Below are 13,959 nucleotides of genomic sequence, written 5' to 3' on the forward strand. Positions count from 1 at the left end.
GCCCAGGGTCACACAGCTGGGAAATGTCTGCGGCCAAATTTGAACCCAGGACCTCCCGTCTCTAGGCCTGGTTCTCAATCCACTGAGCTACCTAGGTGCTCCACTATAATATTCTTAACAAACAATGTTTTCCCAAATATAAAACATGTACAAAGGTACCTTCTGCATTGGTTCCACCAAGCCAATATCATACACCATAAATCCATCCACTCCAGCCTTAATTTCAAACAATTTGAGCCTAGAATTAGCAAAGAAACGCATTGGTCATCTATTTACATCCAGACTGTTTTCTAAGGTTGTATTTTTTTTTCTCACTTGGAAGGTCTTATATCTGTTATTTCTAAAACTGCTGAAGCAACAAGTAAGTGCCGGTTTCCTCTTCTCGACCCAAAGGACATTTGTCGTTCACTAGTGCCTTCATTTGTCTAGCGAACTCTTGGGAAATAAAACATCTAAACAGGATGAGAACTCAGAAGTAAGCCTGGTAAGACACAAGCCTCCGAGGGTTGGAGTGGCTTTCAGCATGGAGGATCACCTAAGAACTGCGTGGAAATCAAGGTCAGTGATTGCGTGAGTTTGGCCACACGGTGTTTTCCTCCAGCTCTTTCTAGGTGGGTTAGGCAGGTGAGCCAGGAGAGAGGAGCGATGGCAAGAGCAAAGCCGCGGAGGGCCAGTTAGTTCAAAGGCACCGTGTTACACAGGTTGACAGGACTACGCCGTCCAAAAGGACAGAATAAAAAGGAGAAGGAAGGCAGGGAAGGCCGTCCCTGTTCTTAGGCTTCCATAAACACGGTGATACCAGAGAAAGGGGATCTCCTGGGGTTCGTTAGGATCCCTGAAAAAATGGGTGGGCAATAAGAGGAGCCACAGCCTGCCCCGACACCCAGAGCGTGCAGCGCTGCTCTGACCTGGGCCGTCTCCGGCCCTTCAGTGTGAAAGGGAGAGCCTCCAAGCCAAGGCCCCGCTGGATGTGTGTGGGGAATGGCTTGTTGGAAGGAGCCTTCCTCTCTTGCTCTGGGCCCTCCATGGAGAAGCTTCTCCGTGGCTCCTGCACGGAGATTTCCTTACCGTTTCACGGCGGCCAGGACTGACGGGTGGCGGTGGCTTTCGGGGTCCTCGGGCAGTAACAAGGCCGCCATCCCCCCGGTGGCCAGGGCCCCCCGCCTGTGACACGTCTGCACCAGCAAATCCATGTAACTCTTCAGGAAGAGCTTCTCCATGTTAACATACTTGCTCCTGTCTGGCAACAAGAATTCAGCTCGATGGCCTGCGGGAGAAGGAGACAGGAATGGGGCGAGCCGTGGAGGACCCGCGTTCCACGCTGGCCCCGGGCACTTCCTCGCTGCGGGAGCCTGCGCCAGTCACTTAAGGCCCAGTGCCCAGGCCCGATGGGCCGCCCAAGGCGAGGGTGTTGGCAGAAAGAAATCTCTGTACCACTGGGCCTGGTCCCTCTTCATCCCAGCCGGAGCGTCCGCTGTATTGGCTCTCACACTGTCCTAAGGAAGAAGCTGAGAAAGACGCCCTTTCCTGGCACGGGTGCTTTCCTTTCACTAATTCTATTCCACCGCGTTTAAGGAGCATCTTGGACACTAGAGACACGGACGTTTAGGTGAGAGAACATATGCTTGGTCGTAGCAGGGTACGGAAGCAGGATGGAGTGTAACCCGGGAAGGGCGCAGGAGAAATCCCCACAATCCCCACAATCCCCACAATCATTTTCCAAGAAAACCTGAAGAAAGAGGAATCCCTTTGTCTTGTGGGGGATGAGAACAGAAGGCAGGATACGCAGTCTGCTCGGACACCTTAAGGAAGGCTTCCTGGAGGAGGCAGTGCCTGAGCTGGGTCTCTGAAGGCAGAGAGGAGGGGTAGAAGCTGGGGGGGAGGGGGACATCTGTTTGGGGGGAACACGGAGGCCACAAAGGGAAACAGTAACGGTGTGACTCCTGCCTTCTCCCTGGAACTGCCCTTCCTATCAGCCTTCCACCACCGGTCTGATTTAATTAAGAAGATTGCATTCACTTTTCCTTTCCTTTAAGGATCTCTCACCCCGGCCCTGGGTGTAGACACATTTTTAATGTTACTGTTATTTTTAATGTTTAATGTTACTGTGAAAAACAAAGTCCCTCTTATGCTCTCAAAGACCACTAAAAAAAGGCCTCTCTTTTTCTGTTCAAGATCACTTTCTCAGGGGGAGCTGGGGAGCTCAGTGGATTGAGAACCAGGAGGTCCTGGGTTCAATTCTGGCCTCAGCTACTTTCTAGCTGTGTGACCCTGGGCAAGTCACTTGATCCCCACTGCCTGGCCCTTACTGCTCTTCTGCCTTGGAAGTGATTCTTTTTATTATTTTTTTAAATTTTATTGATTAATTAAGATAATTTTTCCACGGTTCCATGATTCATGTTCTTTCCCTCCCATGTGTAATTCCACTGGTTTTTTTTTTTAAACCCTTACCTTCCAATACTGTGTATTGGCTCCAAGGCAGAAGAGTGGTAAGGGCTAGGCAATGGGGTCAAGTGACTTGTCCAGGGTCACACAGCCAGGAAGTGTCTGAGGCCAGATTTGAACCTAGGACCTCCCGTCTCTAGGCCTAGCTCTCAATCCACGGAGCTACCCAGCTGCCCCCTCCACTGGGTTTTACATATGTCATAACAGCATTGATTCTAAGAGGAAAGGTAAGGGTATAAAATAAAGAAAATAAATGAAAAGATCACTTGCTCCTCACCAAATTTGGCCACGAAAGAGGCAGAATAATCCCAGATGCCACAGTTGAGGCCGGCAGAATGGTCCCTCAGCGCGTACAGAATCTCCTCCATCTCAAAGGAGGCTAGAATGCTTTCTATGAGCACGGTGGCCTTGATGGTACCGATGGGCATGCCGAGCTGTGGAAGAGAAAGCAGTTCAGCGAAAAAGGACTTTCACTAGAAAGGCAGGTCTGTGCGTGAGGACGCAAAGGCCCCTGAAAGAAGGCCGCGGAGCTTCCTTTTAGAGAGGCAGCGCCGGGTCAGGCCTAGGCCTCAGCAAGAAGCCCTGGGCCACTCGGAGCCTGAGACAGGGCTTCCCAGCGAGGCTGGCTGCTCAGCGGCTGGGGGCCCCGAGGCCTGTTCCAGGACAGAGCCTTTGGGAGGCTGTTAGCGACAGAGGAAGGCTTTAGCCTGCATCATCTCCTGTAGCTCTCGCAAGGACGCTTCCTCCTCCAGGGTGTCAGGCAGGACCTCCTGACCTCCAGCCTACCAATTGGCCTGGAAGGCCCAAAGAGGGCCCCATCAGGACGATGCTCTGCCTTTCGTGGCCCTGCCTCGCTATTCCACACACAGGCACAAGATCCCTGAACTCCAAGGTTCAAACGCCTCGATGAGCAGATTGAGAAATGGATCCCTGAAACCTTGCCCCGAGTCCCAAAGCCCTGGCGTCAGGGGCCACCCGGTGGCTCAGTGGATAGAGAGCCGGGCCTAGAGCTGGAAGGGACTGAATCTGACCTCAGCTGTGTCCCAGCCGTGTGACCCTGGGCAAGTCACTGAACCCCCATGGCCTAGCCCTGACCACACTTCTGCCTTGGAACCAATACACAGTATCAAGTCTAAGACAGAAGGTAAGGGGGGTTTGAAAAAACAAAAACAGTCCAAAGCCCAGGGCTCGTGGTTCTCACTTTGTTATACAGCCAACCTCCATATAATTTTTTGATATTAAAATGTGACGTTTACCCATCTCAGCAGTCATTTTTCTTCAATTATTACTATACAAAGAATTTATAAAGTACAGTTTTTAAAACAATTTACCTTTTCCTCGGTCCAGATAAATATGTTATTCCATAACCTGGCTTCTTGATAACTCTCTACCTGCGGCATAAGAACGTTGTATATGAATGATTAATTATCTGTTGTAAAATTTACACCATCTTGTAACTCAAGCATTTTATAGACAGTAATTGCCTGCCTGTGTGCAGGGCTTTATGCATTCATTTTTTAATTAATTTGGTTGTTACACTAAAATTCCCAGGTATCTTCCTCTATTGCTCCCTCCCCTCCCCCATTACAGAGAACATTATTTGACAAAAAGATGTATTTCTGTATCAAACTCTCTCTTCCTTCTATTTATCAATTCCTCTCTGGAGGTGGACATAGGTTATCCTTCAAACCCTAGCTCTGTTGCTATATATAATGTTCTCTGGGTTCTGCGTAATTTCATTAGATCTCTCCACATTGGGTTTTTTAACCAGTCTGCTCAGGGGCAGCTGGATGGCTCAGTGGATAGAGAGTCAGACTAGAGAGGGGAGGTCCTGGGTTCAAATCTTGTCTTAGACACATCCTAGCTGTGTGGCCCTGGGCAAGTCATTTAACCCCATCTGCCTGGCTCTTAGCACTCTTCTGCTTTGGAACAAATACATAGTACTGATTTTTTTAAAATTATATTTTATTTATTTATTTTTTAGCCAATTTAGAACATTATTACTTGGTTACAAAATAGCATTGATTTTTGAGACAAAAGATAAGGTGAAAAAAAAATGAACCTGATCGTCATTCTTTGTGGTGCAATAGTATTCCGACGCGATCACACGCCGCAATTGTTTAGCCATGCCCCAGTTGATGGACACCCCCTCGGAGTCCGGTTCTCTGCCACCACAAAGAGAGCGGCTAGAAATATCTGGGAACATTTGGAAGGTTCTTTTCTTTTTACCTCATCCCCTGGGGAAACAGACCTAATCCTGGGGTTGCTGGGTCACAGGGCACACGCGGTTTCCTAACTCTTCAGGCGTCCTTCCAGACTGCTCACAGGTCTGACTCTCCCCACTCTGAAGGAAGCCAGCCGGCTTCCGACTCCAATGAGGGCTGCCGCTTCCATAGCAGAGTGGTTCAAGCGCGGCGACTTGACCGTGATTGGGCTTCGATGGGCTCGTGGCACGGACTTGCTACAAACTGTCACCCTGAGTCATGTGGAGTATCAGAGGCTGTCAAGCACCTTCATGGACAGAAGTAGCTTTTGACAGTTTCAAATTCATCTGTGGGTTACCATTGTTCATGCCAGCAGGCTTTTGAACTTTCAACAGTAATCTACGTACGCACTGCTTTCTCTAGAAGATGAAGGTAAAATTATACAAATGTGACACCAAGGAGCAAGCTGTGAAATTGGGATGAACCAAGTTGATTTGTCACGGAATCCACGGGTGATCACGCTCGTGTCGCCAGCTATCAGGCTGCCACGGACGGGAGGCTACGAAATTCAAATGCTCCAGTTTTATAAAATTAAAGAATTTCTGAGCCGGAAGGAACCTTGGAGATCCTCTTGCTCAAGCTCGTCTCTGGCCGCTTCCTCCCCCAGGCCCCTGGCTGCGGGATGTTTCCCTATCATGCCGAGGAAACAACACTCTGTGGTCCCGAAGGCCTCCCCTAGGGTGACATCCAATGGGCCTTTTCTGGCCTCGTCCTTTGGGGTTTCATTCCATGGATCAGGAAAGCCATGGCTGCTTGTTCCCTCTAGGATCAAATCCAGGCTTGTGGGGTGCGGGAAGGCCCTCCCGACCTGGCCCTCTCTTCTCTTTCCAGCCTTTTATACAACATCATCCCTCCTTTCTGTGACTACTACTGTCCCAACACACCCATCTTTTACCTCCTCCTCACACAATGTCCCCATGGTCTGCCTCCTGGGCCTGTGTGCCCGTCCTCTCTTCACCTCTGCCTCCTGGTCCCTCTCTTCCTTCAAAGCTCAGTTCAAATGCTGTCTTCCACATGAAACCTTTCCTGACACCTGCCCGACTCCCCTCAGCCCCCAAATAATCTATGATCTGTCATATCTGTATTTTGCAACTAATTATAGAAGGACCCACTATCTCTGATCACTAGACTCTGTTTCTAGAGGGCAGTTTCACCCTTCTAGGTCCAGCCCCCCGGGGCCCAGGCCGGCCCCCGGGAAGCACTTCCTGAATGCCCGGTGATGGACTGGTCCCCACTTCCTCCCTCTCCATCCTTCCTCTTCTCTCAGCTTCCATGACACACCATCCATGTGGTTCTTGTCCTACCCCTCTGAATGTTATTTTGCCACCTTCTCATCTTCCTACAACCCCTCCAATGGTACTTCTCCCCCATGTTCCATCCTTGGCTCCCTCTATTTTTTTCATTTAGTGACTATTCGTGCCTTCCATGATTCCATCTAGGTAAGTGGATTACTCTTGCCCTCAACCTTTCCCATCCCATTTCCAACTGACTTCTGCAGTACTAACTGTGTCTAAAACTGACCTCTGCTTCCCTTACTCTCCCACCTTCTCTTCTCTCTTCTCTTCATCTTCCTAGATGGCATCACCATCTTTCTAGTGACTCAGGCTTACTGGAGTCTGTTTTGATTTTTCTAGCTCTCTTACCTTCCATATCCAATTAGTTTCCAAATCCAATTAATTCTATACCTAGTGTCCCTTCTACCCATCCCCCCACCAACCCCCATTCCAAATATGGACACTTTAGTTCAGGCCCTCATCTCTTCTTACCTCATTTCCTAACCTATCTTCCTGCTTTCAGCCAATACCAGACAGATCATGGGACTTCAAATTGGAAGGCTCCTAAGGGATCATCTGATTCAACTCCCTCATTTTACATATGAAATATATGAGGCCTGGGGAAAGAGGTCCCCCTTTCAATTCAGTCAAGCTCATCCTTAAATGATCTTCTTGATCCTCATCTCTGATCATATAACCCCTGAACTCAAAAACCTTCAACCCCATTGCCAACCAAATGAAGTATAAATCCCTGGGTTTTGTTGTGTCCTCTGCCACCTGGTTACCTTTGCTCACCCCAACACTCATGCTTAGGATGACCTTTCTACCTAACGCCATCTTGGTCTATTGACATTTCCTCCATGAAAATGTCCTGGATAGCCCTCCTCTGTTTTACCCTACATTCAAAACAAAAGGGATCTCCTTCTCCTTGAATAGCACTTTGCTTTAAACTTCTCTACATAGATCCCTCATCTTATATCATAATTATTTATGTATCTATCTCCTCATGCCTTCCCCTTTCATTAGCCCAAGGTCCTTAAGAACAATATCTATGTCATGGCTATTTCTGTGGCTCTAGCATCTGGCATAATATCTTTCATCTAATTCTATACTCCAAGGATGCCCAGATTTGCCTGTGTGGGCACTCCTTCCACCCATACATTGGCACCTTTCTTAAAACTTTAGTAGATGGTCTTTGTAAATTAATGCAGCTAAAAAAATATATACTACCCTGTTGCCAACCTTCTGGTAAGAAGCATTTCACTGGAGAGGGTAGTCCCTGGACAACAAGTATAACTTCCATTACTGAGACCAAAACAGGAGAATTTCCAGCTTGGTTAGGGCCTAACAGAGTTTGTTTTACGCTGGCATAGCTTTTGAGATAACAGAGATACAGCTGTATGATGAGACAACAGAAGAGGTCCTTACTAAACTAAATTGCTTTGACTTCACACATATAATGGGCATCATACTAGTTGCCTTCTCAGTGGGTTGGGGAGGGACAAGGAGGGAAAGAATTTGAAATTAAAAATTAAAAATTAATGTTAAAAAATAAACAAAAGCTTGGAAAACAAACTAAGTTGTATACACAGGTGAACAGTCACACACAGAAACCTGGTCCCATATGAATCAAAAGTAAAGAGAGTTGCATGTTGGGAGCCAAGATGACCAAATAAAGGATGCTTTGCTCCCTGATCCCTCCACACATGCAGGAAAAAGGAAAATAACCTCAAAACAAACACATTTCCCTGAAATAAGAGGATAGAGCAGCCCAGGCAGCACAGCATCTTTGAGAACTGGCAGAATTCAGAGCAACCCAACAAACCGTGACTCCACCAGAGGCAGTGAAGCTGCAGAACTGGAACAAGCCCAGCCCAAGCCACCTTATACAGCTACAGAAAGCAGAGAAGGCAGGAGACCTACAAACTTGCAAGTGGCAGCAAAGCCACGAAGAGAGCAAAGAAACGGAACAGGACCCTATTCACCTCAATGTGGCAGCAGAGCTCTGGGGCTATCAGAGAGCAAAGAGGAGAAACTGGAATTACAGTAACATACTCACTTCCATGTGGCAGCAGAGCCAAGAGCAGGGTTCCTCAACCCAGGCCACCTGGCATGGGCAGGGAAGCAGCAGATCAGAGACCAGCCCAGCCCACAAAACAATGGGGAAACCAGTAGCATAGGGTAACAAATATAGCTGGACAAAACAGCTGCAAACATTCCTAAGGAAAACCAGCAGAACAACCTCCTTGACAAACACATTCTGAGGAACAAGGGCAGCTGGTCCTTAATAGAGAAAAGTATTCTGCAAGGTTGGAGTCCTGTACTATCTACCTCAGGAACAGAGAAGAACCTCAACAGATAGACAGTGTAAAGGGGTGGGGGAACAACTAGAAAAATGAACTAAAAAAAGAAAACAAAATAAAATAAAATAAATCCCTTACATTAGAAAGTTACTTTAGAGATAGGGAAGACCAAAACACTAACTCAGAAAAGGACAATAATGCCAAAAAGGAAACACATAAAGCTGCATAGTAAAGTGTAAAAGACTGTCAGACATCAAAAGAACCCCTGGAAGAACATGAAAAGAAGTTTAAGAACCAAATAATTAAGAGAATTGGCAGAAAAACAAAAACTGGGAGAAAATTCACTGAAGAAATCAACTCCCTAAAAACTAGAAGAGGCCAAAAGGAAAGTAGGGTACAAAATACCTCAAAGTAAATAGCTCCCTAAGGAATAGAATGGATCAAATAGAAATGGAGGCAAAACAAAACAAACCACTGAAGAAAACAACTCTTTGAAGAGTAGGATTAGCCAAATGGAAAAAGAAAAAACCTTAAGGAAGACAATAACTTCCTAAAAATTGGAATTGGACAAACAGAAGCTAATGAAACCATCAATATAAAAATTTTTTTAAATCAAAAAATAAAAGAAAAATCTAAAATGCCTTTCTGGAAAATAAATCCAGAAGAGATAATCCAAGAACCACCTGAATACCTGAAAGCCATGATAAAAAAATGAGCCAGAATACCATATTACAAAAAATAATACCAATATGGCATATGTTTTACATGAAAAATTTTTTTAAATTAAAAAAAAAAGAAAAGAAATCACAGGAGGGAAACAGTCCTCCTCAAACAAGAAAGAGAAATATAAATTAAGAGAATCTGTTGATCACCTGAAAGAGAACCCAAAACAAAATACCCCAGGACTATTATAGCCAAATTCCAGAATGCCCAGGCCAAGGAAAAACTACTATATAAGGTATCAGAAGGAAAGAATTCAAATATTGAGGAGCCATATTCAGTATTACACAGGACCTAGCAGCTTCTACATTACAAAATAGAATTATATACCCAGCAAAACTAAGCATAATCCTCCAGGGGAAAAATTGCTGTTTAATGAAACAGACGACTTTCACATTTTCCTGACCAAAAAACTGGAGTTGAAAAGAAAATTGGATGAGCAAATTCAATACTTAAGACAAGCATACAAAGGTAAAGTGAAAACTAAAGGGCTTTCATAAGATTGAATTGAGCATATTATATCCAGGAAGGTGATAATTGAAATAATTGAGATATCTATGATATTTGAGAAAGGTAAGGTACTTAAAGTATGCAAGATTTCTAAAGTATTTGAGATACTCAAGAACTTTATCATTTTTAGAGCAATGAAAACAAGTATACATAGAAAGAAGGAAGGAAGCTAAATAAGATGGGTTAATATACCCCTTAACAAAAAGGAATGAGAAAGAGGAACACATGGGGAGAAGAGAGACAGAAGGAGGCAAATTACTCTTAAAAGGCGCATAAGTGACAAATGCAGTGGAGAAGATTTGGGGGGAGGGGTGACTATGATTGAACTTTACTATCATTGGAATTACACCCACCTGGGTCTAAGTAAATGGGAATAACACCCACACACATTTATCTATAGAAACATACCTTACCCTATAAGGAGTTAGCCTAATAGGGAGAATAAAGGAGAAGATGGATGGATAAAAAAGGTGAATTGGGGGAGGTGGTCATTAAAAACAAAACATCTATGAATAGGAAAAGGCAAAAAAAGAAGAGAAAACAATAAACAGGGAAAATAAGATGGAAGGAAACACAATTAGTAATCATAACCCAGAATGTGAATGGGGTGAACTCACCCATAAAAGAGAAAAGGATAACAAACTGCATTAAAAACCACAATTCCACAATATGCTATCTACAAGAAACATTTAAAATAGGGAGACACACACAGAATAAAAGTGAGAGGCTAGAGCAGAATTTTTTATGCCTCAGCTACAGTTAAAAAAAAAAGCAGGGGTAATAATTATGATCTCAGACAAAGCAAAATTAAGAACTAATCTAATCAAAAGAAATAAGGAAGGAAATTACATCATGATAAAAGTCACCATAGACAATGAAGCAATATCATTATTAAATATATGTATTCAAATGGCATAGCATCCAGATTCCTAAAGGAATAGTTACATGAGTTACAGAAGGAAATAGTAAAGCATTACTAATGGGGAACCTCAACCTTCTCAGAAGTAGATAAATCCAAACAAAAAGAACAAGAAAGAAGTTAAGGAGGTAAATAGAACTTTAGAAAGTTTGCATATGATAGATGTCTGGAGAAAACTGAGTGAGAATAGAAAGAAATACATTTTTTTTCCAGCAATACATGGCACCTTCACAAAAATTAACCACATAATAGGGCATAAAATCCTCACATTCAAATGTTCAAAAGCACAAATATTTAATATGTACTTTTCAGGCCATAATGCAGTAAAAATCACACTGAACAAATTGCAGCAAAAAGACTAAAAATTAATTAGAAACTAAATAATCTTATCTTAAAGAACAAATGGGTTAAAGAATAAATCAGAGAAAGATCAACAATTTCATTAAAGAGAATGACAACAAGAAGACAACATATTAAAATTTATGGAATGCAGCCAAAGTGGTACTTAGGGGACAATTCATATCTATAAATGCTTATATCAGTAAAATAGAGAGAAGATCAATGAATTGGGCAGGCAATTACAAAAACTTTCAGAAAAAGAGCAAATTTTAAATCTCAAATTAAACACCAAATTGGAAATCCTGAAAATTATGGGAGAGATTAATAAAACTGAAAGAAAGAACACCATTGAACTGATAAATAAGACAAGGAGTTGGTTTTATGAAAAAAATAAATGAAAGAAAACCAAATTACCAGTATCAAAAATTCAAAAGGCAAAATTACAACCAATGAAGAAGAAATTAAAGCAATTATTGGAGGTGATTTTACCCAATAAATCTGACAAAGTGAAATAGATGTATACTTACAGACATGTAAACTTCCTAGATTAACAAAAGAGGAAATTGACTACTTAAAAAACTTCATTACAGAAAAAGAAATATAACAAACTATGAAAGAATTCCCTAAGAAAAAGGCCAAATGGATTCACCATGATTTCTACCAAACATTCAAAGAGCACTAATTCCAATTCTACATAAACTATTTAGAAAAATAGGGGAAAACGAAACCTTTCCAAACTCTCTTTATGACACAAATATGGTATTAATACCTAAACCAAGAAGAGCTAAAACAGAGAAAGAAAACTATACACCAATCTTCCTAATGAACATTGCTGCAAAAATTTTAAATAAAATACTAGCAGATTACAACATACCACAAGAATCATACACCACCATCAGATGGGTTTAATACCAGGAATGCAGGGAAAGCTCAATATTAGGAAAATCAACAGCATAACTTATCATGTCATCAACCATAACAAAACCAAAAGAAACCACAAGATTATTTCAATTGATGCAGAAAAAGCACTTGGCAAAATACAATACCCATTCCAAATAAAAATATTGCTATATTGCAGATCAAAGCATACCATCTTTCACTTTATTTCCTTAAGGAAATTTCTATTGTTTGTGCAATATGTGTCTTCTATCATGACATGAGCAATATGGAAATATGTATTACATGAAAGTACAGGTATAACCTATATCAGATTATTCACTGCCTCAGGGAGGGGGAAAGGGGAAGAAGGGAGAAATCTTGAATTTTAAAATGTCAAAAATAATTGTCAAAAGTTCTTCTTTAAAAATTTCTATATATAACTGAAAAAATAAATAAAAAAGATTTTTAAAAAAAGAACTGAGAAGCCTGGACAGTTGGAGTCAAGATGGCTGCATAGAAGGAGCAGAAGTTCAGACCTCTGAATATCCTTCCTTACTGATCACAAACTGAATGCTCCTAGGGGACTCAAAATCAAACCTAACAACAAGACAGAGCCAAGGAACCCTCCTGCTAGACTCAACTCAAAAGGTACGCCCCCCCCCCAAAAGCCAGAATCTGAGAACACTCGGGTTTAAGAGGAAGGCAGAAGAAAGGCCCCGTGACCCCCCCCCCCCACCTAAGAGCACTGGGCCTCCAGCAGCAGTGGGAACATCTGGGTGGGTAAAGGAGCTGGTCTGGAGGGTGTACCTTACAGGCAGGGCAGTGCCAAGCTTGGAGCGTCAAGCACAGATGGCGGGGAAGGAGCTGGAGAGGGAGCTGGCAGCCTGGTCAGAGCCATGGAGATCTTCCATACTACTCCAGCCTTCCAGGAGGTTTTTGGCCTCAGAGCAGACCTAGCCCAACTCAGCTGAACTTAATCCCGTCAAAAGTCTTCAGAACTCAGGGAAGCCCAGGCTCCACAACCCTTCCTCATTGACTGCTGGACTTTAATCCAATCAAAAGCCTCCAGAGGACAGGGAAGGGCAAACTCCAACACTCCTCCCCCAGAGACTGCACTGAGAGATCTGACAAAGTTCCAAGAGGGGAGACTGACAGAAAGCCCCAAAACCAAAAAAATGAGAGGAGCAAGAGCACAGACAAATACGAGGAGAAAAGAAGAGGTAAATATGAGCAAACAACAGAAAAAGAAGAATGAAATTACAATTGACAGCTTCTGCACAGGCAACGAACCAAGAACAAACAATACATGGGGGGAGGCAAGTAATAAAACAGAAATCCCAGAGAATTGTACACAGGCTTTGGAAGAACTCAAAATGCAATTCAAAACACAATTAAGAGAGGCTGAAGACAATTGGGTCAAGAATTTTAAAACTAAGATAAGCCATCTGGAAACAGAAAATAGTGTCTTGTGTGAACCTTAAAAAATTCTCAAGACCCTACTTCATAAGGTTTGGTTAAGACCATTCTGTATTTTAAACAATGAAGGAATCAGGAATGTGAGATCTCTACTCCACCACTACTTAAGCCTGCTTTAGGGGAAGAAACTCCTTGCTGAACAATGAAAAATACTTAAACCCATACTTATAGTAAGGCAAAAGTTCTTAAGTTGTGCCTATTTTTAGATCTAATACAAAATGGTGCTAAGTACCTATAAAGGTCAGGCAACTTGTGAATTTACAAGGAGCAAAGAGGTGAGAAACTTAGAAGTTTTTCAGGTGTGAACTTAATTAAAAGTTCAAGCCTTTTTAGGTGTGAATTAAGAATGGTCTGTCCTTTGGAAAATGTCTACTGTGAATGGTAGATGTGAGAACTTAGGGGAGGTGACATAGGAGAAAATTCCCTTTAAAAGGAGACAAGAAACTGAGAACAGGGACTCTGGCTGGAACTCTCTCTGAGGAGACTCTGACAGTCTCAGAGAGGGGTCTCAGAGGAACTCTCGGGAGGTGGCAGCTGGTCAAGCTGAACTGGTGTCTCTCTAAACACTAGAATCTTTTGCTTGGACAAATCTTGTGGTAAGTGGATAAAAGACTGATCTTTCTCTTAGGGCTTGGGCCTGGGTTGGCCAGGGCTGGCCTGGGCCAGCCTATCCTTTCCCCATTATTTCCTTTTTCTCTCTTTCTCTTTTTCTTTAATTCCTCATTTGTATGAATTAAAATCTCTATAAAACCCAGCTGACTAGGGTATATTTAATAACTGGGAATTTTTCCCTGGCGACCACCTTATATTTGATTTAAAACAAGACACTG

At 43.1% G+C, this 13,959-nt stretch overlaps 1 protein-coding gene across 4 annotated transcripts in view; it reads right to left on the reverse strand.

The window, feature by feature from the left end:
• LOC103097953 (malate synthase-like) overlaps positions 1-13,959 on the reverse strand; it is a 76,980-nt gene that overhangs the window by 18,236 nt on the left and 44,785 nt on the right. For 3 of the 4 annotated variants that reach the window (XM_007496306.3, XM_007496307.3, XM_007496308.3), the window contains 4 exons: positions 3,777-3,836; positions 2,723-2,879; positions 1,069-1,267; positions 160-238 (listed from right to left, as the gene is read on the reverse strand). In XM_007496306.3, the coding sequence (XP_007496368.1) occupies positions 160-238; positions 1,069-1,267; positions 2,723-2,879; positions 3,777-3,836 (495 nt within the window). The remainder of the gene's footprint in view (positions 1-159; positions 239-1,068; positions 1,268-2,722; positions 2,880-3,776; positions 3,837-13,959) is intronic. The other variant, XM_056802716.1, reaches the window with a different exon arrangement.

Source organism: Monodelphis domestica, chromosome 6 (assembly GCF_027887165.1).
Source record: "Monodelphis domestica isolate mMonDom1 chromosome 6, mMonDom1.pri, whole genome shotgun sequence".
Taxonomy (NCBI): Eukaryota; Metazoa; Chordata; class Mammalia; order Didelphimorphia; family Didelphidae; genus Monodelphis; species Monodelphis domestica.